The 19,401-nt window shown below is 36.4% G+C and overlaps 2 protein-coding genes across 2 annotated transcripts; both read right to left on the bottom strand.

Moving 5' to 3' along the window:
- Nucleotides 1-5,222: 5,222 nt before the first annotated feature.
- On the bottom strand, nt 5,223-10,486 carry LOC146169236 (uncharacterized). Its single transcript, XM_083386325.1, has 6 exons — nt 9,910-10,486; nt 9,542-9,826; nt 8,789-8,931; nt 7,847-7,991; nt 7,040-7,142; nt 5,223-5,454 (listed from the first exon to the last, which is right to left on the bottom strand). Exons 1-6 carry the CDS (start codon nt 10,484-10,486, stop codon nt 5,223-5,225), a joined length of 1,485 nt encoding a protein of 494 aa, XP_083242451.1.
- A 4,514-nt stretch (nt 10,487-15,000) lies between these two features.
- Nucleotides 15,001-18,242, bottom strand: LOC146169235 (uncharacterized). Its single transcript, XM_083386324.1, has 6 exons — nt 17,669-18,242; nt 17,293-17,583; nt 16,847-16,989; nt 16,367-16,532; nt 16,108-16,210; nt 15,001-15,220 (listed from the first exon to the last, which is right to left on the bottom strand). The coding sequence occupies exons 1-6, from the start codon at nt 18,240-18,242 to the stop codon at nt 15,001-15,003; spliced, it is 1,497 nt and encodes a 498-aa protein (XP_083242450.1).
- Between the last annotated feature and the right edge of the window lie 1,159 nt (nt 18,243-19,401).

The following is a 19,401-nucleotide window of genomic DNA, read 5'->3' as shown; positions in this document are numbered from 1 at the left end:
GTTACGTCGTGAAGTGTTAAAGTATAAAGAAAAACCAGTTGCTGGTAAGCAAAGCTGAAGTTGTCGAAAAAAGATACTACAACACAAAACACAATAATTGAGGCTGCAATAAGTAAATATATATTGAAAAAAAATCTTGGTTATATACACAAATAACCTATTTTAACTATACCGGTACGTAAAGGCAAAAATTCTTCCGTGCGAATCTAAATTATGTTTTCAGTTTGTCTTGCCCTATTTTAAAGCACAGCTGCAGTAAGGCGCGATCTAGGATTTTTGTTTAGGGGGTCATAAAAAAAATTCAGAGATGACGTCACAGATTTAAGTCATATCGTAACGTCACAAAGTTACATCAAACCGTAGCGCCACAAAGTAATGTTAAAATCACTATGCAGTTCGTTTATTTTGTTAAAGTTTTATGATGGAGTCGTGTTACTTTTAATATAATAGCTACATTACAAAGATGTTATCAAACCTTGCAAAGCGAAAACGCTATTTTATTGTAAAATTTTTAAAACTTTAATTTTCGATAGTGCGATATGACACAGTACGTCTTTAGTCCAGCCTAAATTTATCACAATGTGATTCGCAGGGAAGAAATTTTTGCATTTGCGTAGTTAAAATAGGTAACCAATACGGTTTTTAAGGGAGGGAATTGACACGCTCGCCTCTCGATCCGGTTCTGGCGGCAGTAAAGCTTGTGGACTGATACATACGCATTAGTTAATCTAGAAAACTCACATGGTAGTACTGCAAAAATAAGGGCAACTATCCAAACGATAGCTATCCCGATGTAAACTGCTTTGTCATCCTGCAGCTTGTATTTAATCGGCCATTTGACGGCATACAAGCGTTGTTGCGCCAACAAAACAAGATGATAGAGCGACGAAGTGGTTATAAAGATAAAGAAGACTCCACCAACGCTCGCTTCTGGTGAACCTAGTGACTTGAGCGTGCTTTCGAGAAGCTCTTCAGGAGAAGAGGTTATCGTTTTGCTGAAATTTGGGAGAACCACAACGAACAGTAATAAAACCATAAAATAGATTAATTCTTGCTGATGCCAATGTGAATTTTAAATATAGATTTTTCTAAGAAGCGGATACTAATTTAATCACCTGTACCTGTAAGTATGTCAGCAAACGCCAACGATGCTTTAATTTTTCCATACGTTCCGGTGAAGGTGGATTTTCCCGTTAAGAACAGCAGAATCACGATTCCATTACTACATATAATAACAAGCCCCAGTAGGACAATAAAAAGCCCGAAACATCCAGCTCCAACCATCGTGCAATCGTTGCACTGATGTAGAGGAATATCGGAACAGTTTTCTACAGCAGAATAGCTGCAAAATACCGGTAGTCCAAAATGTGCCAAAGAACTGGTATTATTACCGCTTTGGTTGTTGGTCGTGGTAAGTTCGGTTACCGCCATGAATAACGGATCACCTACATATGAAGTTGGGCGTTCTAGCGGATTGGAAGAAACGGGAAGGGTTATAGGAGCTAGCCCAAATGAGCTAACCATAGCAGTCAAAGATCCTTGAACTGCAAATGAAGACACTGCGTCGACTGAATTAGTTTTTGTAGTCATTGTTTCATTTGGTAGCTCTTGTGCATTTACAGTTCTCCTCAATATTGGAGTTGTAACAACATTAGGTCTCACTTGGCTTGGGTTATCTGATGTCAAATTCGAGGCTGCCAGCCGTTGACATATAACTGGGAGGACCGATTGGGTTACTATCAAACCAAACGCGACAAGCTGTGATGTCATAGCCTTAATATTATTGTATGCTTCGTTGAATAACTGTGATCAAACAATGATCGGTATAGCACAGCAATGCAGAGAGTGGAAATACAGATTTAAATCAAAACAACAACGAACACTGAAGCTAATTCTTTTTTCTTTTTTTTTTGGCAAAATCGAACACGGTGACGTACTTCTATGAATGAAATAAAACACACAATAGGTCCACTGTAAAATATTTGTCGGGAACGCAAAATCAATGAACAGTCAATAATATGAAAGCTATATTTGCAATATGGAAAATGATTAGCATGTACAAGATTTTATTGTTTAACATGCCAGTGACTTTTCAAAAACGTGTCTTGTGGCGTTTAACAAAATGCCTTATTTATGCGTGGTCTTTAATTCATCATAATACGACAAAAAGCTGTTTGATGTGGTTAATTCACAAGAGCTAAACAATAAGGGAAATACATGAAACCTAATTTTCCAATCACGTATACGTTAAACAAATGGCAATTTAACAGCCAAGGCTGTTGTGAGGCCACCTACTAAGACAATACGTATGCTGAGCGGCGCCATATCAAACAGAATTATGCATAATATCAGTAGATTTAAAACTAAGAATAAAACGTCTTAAACTGACCACTATTAAAACTTTATAGAACGTTTTAAACTGACAGATAGTGAAAACTTACAAAACGTCCTAAACTGACACATAGTTTTTTATGCTATCTGTTTTTAGTAAATACTCTCGATTGATATTGCTGAATGGTGTGACGTGCAGAGTTCTGCGAAATAATCCCATTGTCGTTGTGCGTGATTCACTAGTAACTTTCAGTTTCTTAATACGTACATTTTAAGTTTAGTTTGAATGTGCCCTATCACGCATTGCTCGTCGTGTCATATTTTCGCTTAATCTTGGCTTGAGTGTCATAAGAAATGCATGTTGCAAAGCAAATACAGCGAAGCCTTCACATGAAAAGGGAAGGTTCATTTTAAAAAAGGCCATGATCTACCACCCTTTCTCGTGGATTTTACAAGTAATAATAACCCGGTACGTAGGCTAAATAAAATTGTTGTACCTCTACCTCAAAATGTGTAATTCAGACTTTAGACTTTAGAGGGAGGCGTAATTATGCCGTAAATCTTTCAAGTTGTAGAGGGGTTAAGCATGATAGAACAGCGATATTGTAGAGAAATCTAGATTCACGCGACAAAATGCAACAAAATAAACTATGGCATAAATTGATATTTGGAGAGATGCTGAGTTCATGAAGCGGTAGTATCGTAAAAAAGTTTTTCTTTTGTTTATCTAATTTAGCAATGGCAAAAATTGAAAGTTCGTCATATGCTTGATGGGGGGCAATAATTTATATTTGCGTTTTTTTAGCGCCCAAATGTTTACCGTCTTTTCAAAATGAACATATCATAAAATTAAGACCCGGATATATCACGCTTCTGGAAAGTGTTTTTTAAAGGTTTACCCTTGACTATAAGCTAACAAAGCGAACCTTTCCAAGATGCAATTTCAATTAAATTGATCTAAATGAAACATTTTTTCGCGAAACGACGACTGTGTGGTATGCAACATCTCTCTAACTAAAATTTATAACAAGATAAACTCCCTTTTGTAGCTCACGAACATCATTTATCCCTGTCTCATTTACACTTGATTCCCTTGCCCATTAAGGCACATGTTCGAAGATTGCAGCAGGTTTCTGGAGCTTATATGTCTTTCGACATTATTTTGACAAGGAACCTTGTGACGTAATCGTATAACATGTCATGCCCCGGCCAAACGAGAATTGTTGAGCCGCCCCTGTCACGCATGTAGCCTACTGTATTCTGTGTCCCACAAACATATGCCAGAAATATTGTGGCGTGGTTCCACGAGTATTTATGTTATTGCATTTTAGCCAAGCTAAATCGTTAAAAATAACTAATGCCACTATAAACATATTAAGACTGATTTGACCTCGGATTAGACAACAACACAATTTACGCAATGCATGCACTAAGCTAGACCTGGCCAAAATACGGCCCGTGGCCCGCCAAGTAATTTAAGCCCGCGGCTCATTTTCTTAAAGTTCTGCACGTTTGGTTGTAACCTAGGTGCATTTTCTTTCCAGGGCCGGATCTAAGACCCCCACAAACCACACTTTTAGCTTGATTTTAAGACTGAAGTGGAAATTGTTATTCGCGTTTCGCGCGAAATTCGTTTGTTTTCTCGTTTAACTTGTTTTTTAGCGTCTTCTATAGCGACTGAAGTCGCCCTCTGCACAAGCTGTAATGCTCTTTCAAACATGTGTTTGTCAAACTTACCCTAATATTTAAAATTATTTTTTTTATGCTTTGATCGAAAGTATAACGTATTAAAAATATGAACGAAAACTTGTATGTAGGCCGCTTTCCAACCTCTGAAACATACCGTTTCACATTTAGCCAACCTAATTAGGATTCACATTTAGCCAACCTTCATCCCGTCACGTCCCCCTCTAAATCTAAATTAACGTATGCACTCTAAATTTGCGCTCAACTGCCAACGTAATAACAAGTTCTCTGGCTGATTTGTTGTGTAGCGCGATATAGTATGGAATCATATTGCGTGAATTTGAAATCTTATTTTTGACCTGGCCCGCCACAATATTTTATGCCTCTCATGCGGCCCTTGGTAAAAAAATATTTGCCCAGCACTGCCCTCTTTTCTATCTATCTATTTCGACTTGTTGTTATCGAATGTCACGTCAGGTTAATTGGTTTGTCCGCGCAGCGCTGCTATCATGTCATCACATTTTAGAAAGCCATAGTTTTCTCCTGATATCCTGTTTTTCTTTTAAACTGTTATCTAATCTGTACTGCTTTTCTATGTTTTTGAATTTGTTATTTATTTTATTATTACTTTGCTTTGTATATGTATATTATTTTACTTATAGGAGCAGTATAGGCGAAGCATATCCTGGCCAGCCTGATCAGTTTTTTTTTAAGGTTTGGTTTGGGTGACCGCTAAGTAGTTTTAAGAGACCGCAAGTGTTTCATTTAAATACCAAAAAGTTGCAAGTCCAAAATTTGGGAAACCGCTGGAGAAATTTACCGTTTCTGAACAGTTGTCGTCAAGCAGAAACCTGCTACCAATGGTTTTGGATTCCATAAAGATAGCCTAAGCCTTTTTATATGTTATTTGTTTAAGCGTGTTGATTAACTTCACCATGCAGTGCTCTGTGTTTTGAAATTAGGAAAAATCCGTTGTTTAATCCAATATAATTCATAACTATGAGCTGCGGCGGAGAAATCTTATAGCTTCATTTTATTGCAAATATTTCGGTCTAACTTCAAAATATCATTTCCGAACGTTCAATTTAAATAATATTTGTCTCAAATGAAAATAGAGCAAAAACTACAAAAGGTTCAGCAATTCAAACAGGGTTTGTCACGAAAATAAAAAATATAGAAGGCTGCATTTGCATTTTAACTGCGCTTCAGACAATGCTCCGTTTTGACTCGACCTGATAGGGATTGCTCGTCGTTCTTGTCACGGACAAAGATTGCTTGCCAGAGGTTGCTTTGCTTTCGTTGGTTGGTCGATCCTTGTTGGCTGAGGACGCAATCGGTTTGAATTTGCGCTTTCTGCACAGAACCGTCACAAAAAGACTGCAAACCGATTTGCGGAACTTTGCATCCATAACGCTGTAAATCAGCACATTAACAAGGCTGCAAAACAAATGTTTCCGGGTTAAGCGAAATGATTATTTCCAGGTTAAACATTTTTTCCTAAAAAATGTATATAGATTAACACTTTATTTTGTTGCATATCAGTGTTGTAAACAAGTCATTTTGAAATGACTTAAGTACAAGTCAAGTCTTTTTTAATAAATAACAAGTCAAGTCCCAGTCCAAGTCATCGTTTCCCAAGTCAAGTCATAATTAGAGCAAGTCAACTTCAAGTCCAGCCCTGGTCAAAAAAATAAAACTTTAAATTATGAAAAACGGCATTCTCCTCCGATTATTATGAGCAACTCAAGTCAAAAATAACATAAAAGCAGCATATAACAAGCAAATTCTTTTAAGTGCAAAGATTGGGCTAAATAACGCAATTTTATAATTAATTGCTTAATTAAAACAATTTATTTTAATCCAAGTGATTTGTCCAAATGACTTAAGTCCAGTCAAATCATTTGCCCAAAAGACATAGGTCAAGTCAAGTCATTTAAAAACAGTGACTTAAGTAATTACAACACTGTTACATATGTCTATAAAAATCACGTTCTTATATTTAGGAAAATTAGAATTTTGTAAAAACACTTTATAATTTATACACAATTTAGTTTCATTTTATAAATAAATTTTAAAAATTGTAAACTTGATTTAAAAATTAGCCTTTCGCAAAACTGTAAGGTGCTTTCCTTATTCAAAAAAGGCAGAATTATGCAGGAAAATTTCACTTAATTTAAACTAAAATTCACACGGACAGAAAGTTTAAAACAAACCAAACTAATTAAATTAAAAAGGTATGAACATAATTTGTCCAGGTCATTCGGGCCATATTTGCTTGTGTTAAGAGTGTTTAGCTATAGTGGCAAAACAGTATAGACTTTCTTGTCTCAGTCAAAATCAGTCACTATAGGTTTCTAGTTTACTATAGTGACTGATTTTGACTGAGACAAGAAAGTCTGTACTGTTTTGCTACCATTCGAAGTCATTGTCGTCACTAACGTGCATTAGGGCGAGGAGATATCTTATTTTTCAAATATTCGGTTTGCATTAGCTATAGTGGTTTACCTACTAAATTTTAATCAATTGATCTCAAAAGGTAAAATTCGCTATGTTGGTTCGCAAATCATAGCAGAACGTCCAATAGGCTACTAATTTAGTATGATTTCGGCCCCGATACCACCATAGTAAAGGACGTACCACGGTATCAATTCCGTTCAGATATAATGGGACATCCCTTATGGTAAGCTATAGTAATTGCCAGTGTGAGTGTATTTCGTTAGTAACGCAACCAGTTTTTCGTCAAATAGGTTGGCTATCAAACGTAGAAAAACTGGTAGAGTAATATCTTACTCTCTTTGAGATATAAACAATCAATTTAGTTTGACATGCATGACTAAGCGAGGCGAGAAACAATACTAGCAAGGTAAAACAAGAATATCAGACCTTTAATGTTGTGCTCGCAGTTTTACAGACTTTAACGCAAGCACGAGTAAAAAGGCCAAAGCAAAAACTATGTTTAAAAATTTGTAGCAGTTCTTGCATTTATCAATAATAATAAACGCTATACATTAACAGCACTTACCTGTTTGACAAAGAGATATAGAAGCATATCGTGTACGGAGTAGCCATGGGGTATGGGGTAGACACCCTCGATAAAGCCAGTCCATTTATTACTAACAAAGGCACTAAAAAAAGGTAATTTATTTATGAATAGATTTTTTAACTGACCAGTTATGAAGAAAATCGGGGTTCTTAATTTTCTTCACCTGGCCGAGATTTTCCATACAATTTTATGACCACAATCTTTTTGCAAGGAAAATTGAAAACTCATTTCAAATAATTACCCCAAGGTTTATATCAATAAGACGGGTGCGCTTCAGCTAATACCAGTTTCAAATAAGACTTTCTTATGGACCCCCTTTATAAGAACATGTAACCAAAAATAATTTTAGAAAAAAATCAAACAAACCCGTGTTTCTTAACCGCAAACCAAAATTGGGTGGCCGTTTAACTTGGTAGGGTTAGCCTACCGATTAAGTTAGTTTTATTACACGATTTCTCAAAACCATAAAATCGTCGAAGCAATACGAGACATGTCTCATATCAATTTAATTTGAATTGATTACAGCTCTTTAGTGATTTCTGTTTTGTTTACTTCAAGCATACAAAAAGTTTATTGAACAGAATTGGGTCGCCAACTCTTCGCTGTTATCATTAGGAGCCTACGCTTAGTAGGATATTTGGGCCCCGTGGAAAAAGCTTGAGAAGCACTACAGTAAACGATATAATGAGCATTCCTACGTTAACGTTAATGTTTCCTAACGGTCAATCTCATTTTATTTGAAAAATACCTACTATTTAAAAGAAAAAACAGAGATGTATTACTGACTCATGGTTGCCGTGAATCCTAGTTGCATGGTTGCCAGTGTCTTGAAGACCATGATTTCTCGTTGACCCGTCTGACTAGCTCTTAGTTTCGATCCATGTACTAGGTACTTTCGTATAAAAAATGCCGTGGATAGAGTTATACAACTCTGAAAAGATAGATAAACCATATTAAACAAAAATAAAACTAGAATTTAAGGCCATTGTTGGTGAAGTTTTTTTTTATTCGCAAACCTTTGACAATATTTTGTTGCTTTTTACCAGTTTTGTTTAATAAATTGGGAGCAAATCCTTGATGTACTTTAGTGCACGATATTGCTATGAAAAACATATCGAAGTTTATTTAAAGAATTCGGAAAGCAAATAACTTAATTAGCTATAATGTACATGCACAGTAAGCCCGCGCAGGCTCACTGAATCAGTCGATCAGTGATGCAAGCAAGGCAGGCTCGAAAAACAACTATCCTTCAGTGAGGTTAGCACTCAGGACATATGGCCATAACGGAAACGTCGCTCTACCAACTGAGCTACAAAAGGCTTAGAGAGGAACGAGTCGAGAAACAGCCATCACCAATGCTTGCTGCAATCTTAGTACAAGCAACTTCACATTGAAGGGGATCTAAAGAACCATATCATCATTCAATGAAAGATACACACTAATATGTGTTCAATATGAGTACTGTGATCTACCCCTTCTAAAAGCTGCTTTCTGACCAACCATTAGGTCGTGAGTTCTAACCTCATTGAACGCTAGAGGTTTTTCTAGCCTGCCTTGCTTGCAAAATTGATCGATAGATTCGGTGAGTCTGCGATGGCTTTCAGTTTACTAATGATACGTAAGCCGTAATCGTTGGTCAAAAACCAGCTGCGCCTCGGACGAAAGTCATTATAATAATTGGAACATTTATTTTTTTTGCATAACATTGGTAATGTAAGGTCAACTTACCATTACCAAGTAGGGAACAAGGTAGACAACAACGACGACACCAATAAGTGGAGAAAAATCATTGCTTGTAACGTCATTAATTGTTAAAGTATAAAGAAAAACCAGTTGCTGGTAAGCAAAGCTGAACTTGTCGAAAAACGATACTACAACATAAAACACAACACGGCTGAAATAATTAAATATATAATTAAAAAAAATCTTGGTTATATTTCCTAATAACTGGAATAAAACAGCGGAAGTTAAGCGCGGCTCTAGGTTTTTTGATTGGGGGCAATAAAAAAATAGAGATGACGTCACCAAGATACGTCGTATCGTGACGTCACAAAGTTACATTTAAACGTGACGTCATAAAAGAAGGCTAAAACAATACTCAGTTCGTTTATTTTGTTAAAATTTTACGTTGGAGTGGTGTTACTTTTAGTACGAGAGCTACGTTATAAAGTTGTTCACGCTGTTTTATTGTTTCAAATCCAAAACTATAATTTTGGACGGTGCGATATGACAAAGAACGTCTTTAGGCCAATTTAAGTTTGGGGTAAAACAAACTGAAAAGACAAGATTCGCACGGAAGAATTAATTCATTTTCGATTTTACGTAGTTAAAAATTAGCAAAAACAGTTTTTAGGAGGAAAGCATGGCCACGTACCACTTCTGAAAAAGCCCTGCGGCGGCAATAATTTTCAAACATTGATAGTAAATTTTTGTATGTAAAGCTATTGAACTAATACGCATTAGTTATTCTAGAAAACTTACATGGAACTACTGCAAAAATAAGGGCCACTATCCAAACGATAGCTATCCCGATGTAAACTGCTTTGTCATCTTGCAGTTTGTATTTGATCGACCATTTGACGGCATACAAGCGTTGCTGTGCCAACAAAACAAGATGATAGAGCGACGAAGTGGTTATAAAGATAAGAAAGACCCCTCCCACGCTCGCTTCTGGTGAACCTGTGAGCGTGTTTTCGAGAAGCTCTTCAGGAGAAGAGATTATGGTTTTGCTGAAATTTGGAAGAACCACAACGAGCAGCAATAAACCTATAAAATAGATTAATTCTTGCTTATTCCTATGTGCATTTTGAATATAGCTTTGCCCAAGGAGCGGATAATAATTTAATTACCTGTAAGTATGTCAGCAAATGCCAACGATGCTTTAATTTTTCCATACGTTCCGGTGAAAGTGGATTTTCCCCTTAAGAACAGCAGAATCACGATTCCATTACTACAGATAATAACAATGCCCAGTAGGACAATAAAAAGCCCAAAAAATCCAGCTCCCACCATCGAACAATCGTTGCACTGATTTAAAGGAATATTGGAACAATTTTGTACAGCAGAATAGCTGCAAAACACCGGTAGTCCAAAATGTGCCAAAGAAGAGGTATTATTACCGCTTTGGTTGTTGGTCGTGGTAAGTTCGGTTACCGCCATGAATAACGGATCACCTATATAAGAAGTTGGGGTTTCTAGCGTAATGGAAGAAGCGTGAAGGGTTATAGGAGCTAGCCCGAATGGGCCAACCATTGCTGTCGAAGTTGCTTTGACTGCAAATGAAGACGCTACGTCGACTGAATGAGTTGTTACGGCATTCGTGTTCCGTAATTTCGTCATTGCCTTAAGACTCGTGTTAACAGAGGTCCTTGTGATTGATTTTGGAGTCATTTGTTCAGTTGATTGCAGCACAATTTTTGTAGTCATTGCTTTATTTGGTAGCTCTTGTCTCTCGAAAGTTCTCGACAACATTGGAGTTGTAACAACATTAGGTCTCACTTGGCTTTGGTTATCTGATGTCGAATCGGTGGCTGCCTGCCGTTGAACTAAAACTAGGAAGACCAACTGGGTTATTATTAAACAAACTGTGAAAAGCTGTGATGCCATTGCTTTATTATTATTAATGTTTGCTTAGCTGAAAAATTGTGGTCAAACAATGATCAGTATAGGATACCAATGCAGATAGCGTAAATACAGATTTAAATCAAAATAACAACGAAGACTGAAGCTAATTCTTTTATTGTTTTTTTTTAGCAAAACCGAACAAGGGAACGAACTTCTATGAACCGCCTATGTAATTCATCCGGGCCGCCGCCTCTTTGACAAACTATACACGAGTCCATTGTAAAGACTTTTTGACTATTTGAGCTACGTAATTGGGATAAATTTTCGCGTTTTACTCGAATGATCTTTCTACGTCCGGTTCGTTAACGTTTTAAAGGCTGTCGTTTCAACTAGATCAGCGCTTCTTTACCGTTGCGCCGTGGAAGGCTGCCAAATGCGTCGCGGACAAACGGAAAACGTATTCAAAAATATTGGGCATATATTTTTTAACTTTTTCATTTTTTATTTTCGGCAATGTAGTAAAAATTTGCAAGAAATGTCGGTATACCAAAAAAAATCGCGCTTGCTTCGCTCGCCAGGTGCGCCCGGACATAAAAAGATTAATAAACACTCAACTAGATTAACTATTAAGGTTATCGCGCTTCCTCAAAGTTGTTTTATTACAGTTTTCATTAGTAGTATGGATGACGACGTGTAAACTCGAATTTTAAACCAAACAAACGCTTTCCTTGCGCTTTGCGCCAAAACCTTACTGCCTCCTTAAACGTAATTAAACACGTTTTTAAGTAAAAGATCCGTAACCCACCTGATTAAAAGTCGTCTAACATTTCCATAACACAATTCTTAGTTAAAGCTTTGTGCGACCCGCAGGGCCTTTCTGAGTTTGGTTTTGGCCCGCGACTAGAAAAAGGTTGCCGACCCCTGCGATAGGCTAATGTGAAGTATTTGTCGGGGACGCAAAATCCACGAACAGTCAATTATGAAAGCTGTTTTCGAGCAATATGGAAAATGATTAGCATGTACAAGATTTTATCGTTTAACATGCCAGTGACTTCCTTTTCAAAACGTGTCTTGTGGCCTTTCTGCGTGGTCATGTAGCAAATTTGCCGCAACAACCTTTAAATTTATACAGCTGGATACAAGCTTGGTATCTGCGTGAAAACTTCAAAATGATGAAATCAAAAAGTACCTAACAGGATGATACATATCAACGTCTGCTTCCAAATAATATTGTATTAACCAGGGGAGGTTTTGTCTTTTATACTGGTGGGCCAAATATATGTAACTGGTTTAAATCGCCTGCCAGAACTGTCTATTTCGATTAACCACAGACCAAAAACATTCTTCATCAACCAGATTTACGTTAATTGAAGAGCTAGCGACCTGACAGTGGTGTGCAAACTGCGGCCGCAGAGCGAAACATGTTTCCAGCGACATGCCTAATTTTGGTGAGCGACACGAATACTGATATAGGTATTTTAATCGTCAATTTCTACAAAAGGGGTTACTCTCACCTTTAGTTTATTATATTATTATTTGCAATCGACTTAGAATATAACAAAATTATGTTTGATGTGGTCCATGCCCATTGCTCATGCTCCAATTGTCTAATCAAAAGTGCTAAACAATAAGGGGAATACATGAAACCTAATACATGTTTCCATTAAATTCTCAACCACATATACGCTAAACAAAAGGCTTTAACAGCCGCGGGACTTGTGAGGCCACATAATAAAGCAATAGGTTTGCTGAGTGACGCTATATCAAACCGAATTATATCATATTCCCAGCAGATTCAAAAATAGGATTAAAGCGTCTTAACTGACCACTATAGTTAAAACTTATAGAACGTCTAAACTTACAAATAGTAAAAACTTATAAAACGTCCTAAACTGGCAATAATAAAACGTCCTAAATGTCTAAACTCACAAATAATTAAAATAATAAAAGGTCCAAACTGACACTATTAAAACTTATAAAACACCTTAACTATTAAAACTTATAAAACACCTTAAACTGGCAAATAGTAAAAACTTATAAAACGTCCTAAACTGGCAAATCGTTTATGCTATCTGTACTTTCGATTAATGTTGCTGAATGGTGTGACATGCTGAGTTCTGCGAAATAGTACCATTGTCGTTGTGCGTAATTCAGTCATGTCCGTTTTTCATACATGCAATTTAGGTTTAGTTTGAATGTACCTTATCATGCATTCCTCGTCGTGTACATATTTATGCTTGACTTGAGTGTCATAAAAAAATGCATGTTTCAAATCATTTGCAGTGAAGACATGATCTATTATCCTTTTTTGTGGATTTTACAACTAGTAATAACCCTAAATAAAATGGCTAATGTACATCAAAATGTTTAATTTAGAGGGAGACGTGATTATCCTGTAAATCTGTCAAGTTGGAGAAGGGTTATACGTATGATAAAAAAGCGTCGACCTCTGAACTAGCTATATGACACTGGTTCAAACATATGTTTGTCAAACCCTAATAAAAAAGGGTCAATGTAAGTTAATATGCTGTGCACAAGTTTTCACGTATTTGAACCTTGAACTGTTGAATTAACGCCCCGACCACTTTAATCAAGGAATGCACATATAATATATTTTATCTCGTCACGTTCCCCTCTAAATCTAAATTAAAGTTTGCATTCTAAACCAAATAGCTGCGATTTTTTCGCGCTTCGGGGATGCCTTGTCGCCTTCGAATCCACTTCAGTAGTACATTTGCACTCAACTGCCAACGTAATAACAAGTTGTCTGGCTAACTTGTTGTATAGCGCCATGGTATGGAATTATATTGCGTGAACGTGAGATCTTATTTTTCACCTGGCCCGCCACAATATTTTATGCCTCTCATGCGGCCCTTAGTAAAAAATAATTGCCAGAGTTTTATTGTTAAAATACATGTCAGCCGAACAGTTGTCGTCAAGCTGAAACCTGCTACCAATGGTTTTGGATTCCATAAAGAGAAGCTTTTTTTTTACTTCCACGAAGGTAATTGCTATAAAGTTTTTTATACAATGCAACAAAGTATGTACCAAAAAAGCAATTTTTAAAGAAAAAATTCAATTCTTCGTCTTGTGAAATTAAATTATTTTTTTTACACAGTATTTTTTTTTATACAATGCAACAAAATACGTAACAAAAAAGCAAGTTCGGAACCCCTCACAAAATTAAAACCTTTAAGCAGATACGTAATCCCTGTACCAAATTACGTCCAACGTAAGTAAATTTCGTTTGAAACTGAGAATTGGTTAATATTAAAACCGCCGCATTAAATGCGAAATTTTGCGAACTCTACCTAAATTTCGCGCGGTAACATACATCAAGAAGTTTTTAAACATATAAGTCTTAATATAAAATCATTAAAACTTTTTTCGATTAAGGCAATCAGTATGTTATGACTTTAATTCGATTTGTAATGCTGAAAAGCGCGACATTTTATCGATCTAGAATCACTAACAAACGTTAAACTTTCGTTTAGAAGTTGTAACAGCAATTGTTTAGACTTGCGTAATATTCAAGCAAATAATACCGGCACCAAACTGGGTCATACGTGAAAAAAATCCTTAAAAATAAAAATTGCTTAACGGTGACTGGTTTGCGATGGCGCTCGCTTACCTTCCTCAAAAAGATATCGCCCAGCACCCGCCGGATAATATCCATTTACTTTTTTTTACTTAACACACAGAAAAAAGAAACCAGTCCCAGCAACCTCACCCCTAGAAAAATATCACACCTGTCGGAAAAAATTAAAAAATAATTTATGTTAAAAAAAATTTGCCAACCAAAAATGAAGCGTAAAATGTACTACTATAGTTTTGAGAAAGAATTGCTGAAATGGCTATCTCAAGAGTTTTTACATTTTTGTAAATTTTTTGGTAAATTTTAAAGTGAAAATTCCGGGACAAATTGGTTAACCGGGCGGGACACCGGGACAAGGCCTTAAACCCGGGACTGTCCCGGCTAAACCAGAACGTATGGCAAGCCTACATAAAGATAGCGTACGCCTTTTTATATGTTATTTGTTTAAGCGTGTTGATCAACTTAACCATACGGTGTTCTGTATTTTGAAATTAAGAAAAAAATCGTTGTTTAATCCAATATAATTCATACCTATTAGCTGGTGGAGAATTCTTATTGCTTCATTTTATTGCAAATCTTTCGGTCTAATTTAAACATATCATTTCCTTACGTTTAATTTAGTTAATATTTGTCTCAAATAAAGATAGAGCAAATTACTACAAAAGGTTTAGTAATTCAAAAAGGATTTGTCTCGAAAATGAAAATAGTAGCAAATATAGAAGGCTACATTTGCATTTTTAACTGTGTTGTAGTCAATGCTTCGTTTTGATCCAGTCTAGTTTCAAACAGCCTCGGCCTGATAGTGATTGCTCGTCGTTCTTGTCACGGACGAAGATTGCTTGCCAGAGGTTGCTTTGCTTTCGTTGGTTGGTCGATCCTTGTTGGCTGAGGACGCAATCGGTTTGGATTTGCGCTTACTGCACAAAACCGTACCGAAAAGACTGCAAACCGATTTACGGAACTTTACATCCATGACGCTGTAAATCAGCACATTAACAAGGCTGCAAAACAAATGTTTCCGGGATAAGCGAAACGATGGTATCTAGGTTCACATTTTAAACATTTTTTTTTCAAATTGTTTTAATACACTTTATTTTGTTACATATTTCTATGAAAATCGCCTTTTTATATTAATAAACTAAAAAAATGTTAAATTTGATAAAAAAATTAGCCTTTCGAAAAACTGTAAGGTGCATTCCTATACAAAATAAGGCACAGCATTATATAGGAAAATTTCACTTGATTTAAACTATAATTTCCATGGACAGAAAGTTTAAAACAAGTCAAATTAATGAAATTAAAAAGGTACAAACATAATTTGTCCAGAACAACATTTAATAAATTCACCTTACAAGACTAAAATCGTTGTGTTGGTCGCGAATAAAGCTGATATTTCAATATTCATTTAGTGTGGTTTTGGCGCCAAAACCATCCTAGTATAGGACGGGTATCGCATATGGTATCGGTTCCGCTCATATAGTTTTGGACACCCCTTATAAAAATCTATAGTAATTGCCAGTGTGATTTTCATTGAACGCAACCGTCTTTCGTCAAATCGGTTGGCTATCTAACGTAGCAAAAACGTAAAAGCAAGTAATATCTGACTCGCATTGAGATAGAAACGAACCAATTTAATTTGAAATGCATGACCAAGCGAGTTAAAACATCACGAGAACAAGACTAGCAACGTAAAACAAGAAAATCAGCCCATTTAGTGTCGTGCTCGTTGTACCCAGCAGATCCTTTTAATTCAAAGACCGGCTCCACAGTTGCACAGACTTAACGCATGCACAATTGAAAAGGACAAGTCAAAAAAATATGTTTAACAATTTGTGGCAGCTTATGCATTTATCAATATTAAAAGACGCTATACATTAACAACACCTACCTGTTTGACAAAGATAGATAGAAGCATATCGTGTACGGAGCAGCTATGGTGTATGGGGTAAACACCCTCGAGAAAGACAGCCCAATTATTACTAGCAAAGGAACTGAAACAAAGTTGATTTAACTATAAATAGAACGTTTTTAATGACTACAGTCATATGTCTATGTTAACGATGATGTATTATTCTAACAGTCATCTACTTTTATTTAAAAATCACCTACCGGTACTATTGTAGGAAAAATAAAAATCTAGTACTGACTCATTGTTGTCGTGAATCCTAGTTGCATGGTCGCCAATGTTTTGAAGACCATGATTTCACGTTTGATCTGATTGATTTCACGTTGACCTGATTGACCAGTCCTTATTTTCGATCCATTTATTATGTACTTTCGTATATAAAGTGCCGTCGCTAGAGTTAGACAACTCTGAAAAGATAAATAAACCACATTTTTAATTGAAACGAAAATCTAAAGCCATTAATGGTAAAGTTTTGAAGTTTTGCAAACATCCTTTGATATTATTGTGTTGCTTTCCACAAGTTTTTTTTATATTTGGAAGCATATTCCCTGCTACATTTTAAGTATTTATTGAGCAACAAAATATTGCTGTGAAAAAGATTTCTAAGCTTTAAACGAATGTGAAAAGAACAACTTAATTATCCGTGGATGAAAGTTAGTATTATAGACGTATGGTCAATTTAGTTGGTTAAGTAAAAGTAGTAAAGGCAAGCTCAACTTACCATTACCAAGTAGGGAACAAGGTAGACCACAACGACGACACCAATAAGTGGAGCAAAATCATTACTTGTGACGTCGTGAAGTGTTAAAGTAAAGAAAAAAACTAGTTGCTGGTAAGCAAAGCTGAAGTTGTCGAAAAAGGATACTAGAACGTAAAACACAATACGGCTGCAATAATTAATTAAAGATTAAAAAAAAATCTTGTTTATATTTGCTTTTTTGTTCTAGGATGCCTTTGGGCCAGAACAAATTTAACAAAATGGGGTAAGACATAATGGAAACGAAATTTAGGATTTTGCAAAAAAAAATTGAATTCACGTAATTAAAATAGGCAAAAATATAGACGGGGGACATTGCAACGTATATCCTGGATCCGCGCCCATGGATAAATTTAGTATGTAAAGCTGGTTCACGGATACATACGCATTGGTTAATCTAGAAAACTCACATGGAACTACTGCAAAAATAAGGGCCACTATCCAAACGATAACTATCCCGATGTATACTGCTTTGTCATCCTGCTGTTTGTATTTGATCGGCCACTTGACAGCATACAAGCGTTGTTGCGCCAACAAAACAAGATGATAGAGCGACGAAGTGGTTATTAAGATAAGGAAGACTCCACCCACGCTTGCTTCTTGTGAACCTAGTGATGTGAGCGTGTTTTCGAGAAGCTCTTCAGGAGAAGAGATTATCGTTTTGCTGAAATTTGGAAGAACCACAACGAGCAGCAATATACCTATATAAAGTAGATAAATTCTTGGTTATTCCTATGTGAATTTTAAATATAGCTTTGTCCAAGAAGCGGATAATAATTTAATCACCTGTAAGTATGTCAGCAAATGCCAACGATGCTTTAATTTTTCCATACGTTCCGGTGAAGGTGGATTTTCCCGTTAAGAACAGCAGAATCACGATTCCATTACTACATATAATAACAAGCCCCAGTAGGACAATAAAAAGCCCGAAAAATCCAGCTCCCACCATCGTGCAATCGTTGCACTGATGTAGAGGAATATCGGAACAGTTTTCCACAGCAGAATAGCTGCAAAACACCGGTAGTCCAAAGAGTGCCAAAGAATAATCACTACCGCTTTGGTTGTCGTTGGTGGTAAGTTCGGCTACCCCCGTGAGTAAAGGATCGCTGATGCTTGAAATTGGCGGTTCTTGTGGAATGGAAGAAGCGTGAAGAGTTATAGAAGCTAACCGAAATGGGATAACCATTGTTGTTGAAGATGCCTGGAGTGCAAATGAAGACACTGCTTCGACTGAATGAGTTGTTGCGGCCTTCCTGGTCCGCAATTCCGTTATTGCCTTAAGACCTGTGTTAACAGGGGTCCTTGTGATTGGCTTTGGAGTCATTTGATCAGCTGATTGCAGTACAGTTTTTGTAGTCATTGCTTTATTTAGTAGCTCTTGTTTCTTTGCAGTTCTCCACAAAATTGGAGTTGTAACAGGTCTTTCTTGGCTTTGGTTATCTGATGTCGAATTGATGGCTGCCGGCCGTTGACATAAAGCTGGAAGGGCCAATTGGGTAACTATCAAACCAAACGCGACAAGCTGTGATGTCATCGCGTTATTAATATTATTTGCCTTCATTTGAAAAATTGTGCTCAAATGATGATCAGTATAGGATACCAATGAAGATAGCTGATATACAGATTTAAGTCAAATAACAGCGAACACTGAAGCTAATTATTTTTTAATTTGTTTTGCAAAACAGAACAAGGTGACAAACTTATATGAATAAAAAAAACACTGCTGTAAAAATTTGATCGGGAGCGCAACAACAACGAACAACAATAATATAAAAGCTATTTTAGAAAATATGGATAATGATTAGCATATACAAGATTTCATCGTGTAACATGCCAATGACTTCCTTTTCAAAACGTGACTTGTGGCGTTTAATGAAAGTCTATATTTCTGCGTGGTCATGTAGCAAACTTGCCACAAGAACCTTTACATTTATATAGTTCGATACAAGTTTGCCATATACATTAGAACTTCAAAATAGCAAATCAAAAAGTAGCTAACAGAGTGATTTACTTCCTTCTGCTTCAATCGTATTGTCTTAACCAGGGGTGTTTTGGCTTTTATACTGACGGGCCAAATATGTGTAACCGGTTTAAACCTCCTGCCACAAATGTGTATTCCGATTAAACCACGGACCAAAACATTCTTCATCAATCAGTTTCTATCGCGACCCGACAGTGGTGGGCAAGCTGCGGCCGCAAAAAATTTCGGCGAGCGACACTAATATTTATACGGGTATTTTAATGGTCCAATTAAACCAAAGGGGTTAGTCGAGACTTTAGTTTATCATGTTTTTATTGGACAAATTCACTGGGAAAATGACAAAATTCTGTTTGATGTGGTCCATGCCTATACTCCAAGCCAGTGGTTCTTAATATTTGGTAACCTGTCGAATCTCTATGTTGTTCTGCAAGCTATCGTCGAACCCCAAATTTTTCAAATAGCAATCTAACAGCCGAGGGTGTTGTGAGGTCACCTACTAAGGCAATAATACGTATGCTGAGCGGCGTCATATCAAACA

The sequence above is a fragment of the Ascidiella aspersa genome, chromosome 1 (genome assembly GCF_963924565.1).
Source record: "Ascidiella aspersa chromosome 1, kaAscAspe10.2, whole genome shotgun sequence".
Lineage (NCBI taxonomy): Eukaryota > Metazoa > Chordata > Ascidiacea > Phlebobranchia > Ascidiidae > Ascidiella > Ascidiella aspersa.
Note: the sequence above shows the minus strand (reverse complement) of the source record. Positions and strands in the feature narration are given on the sequence as shown.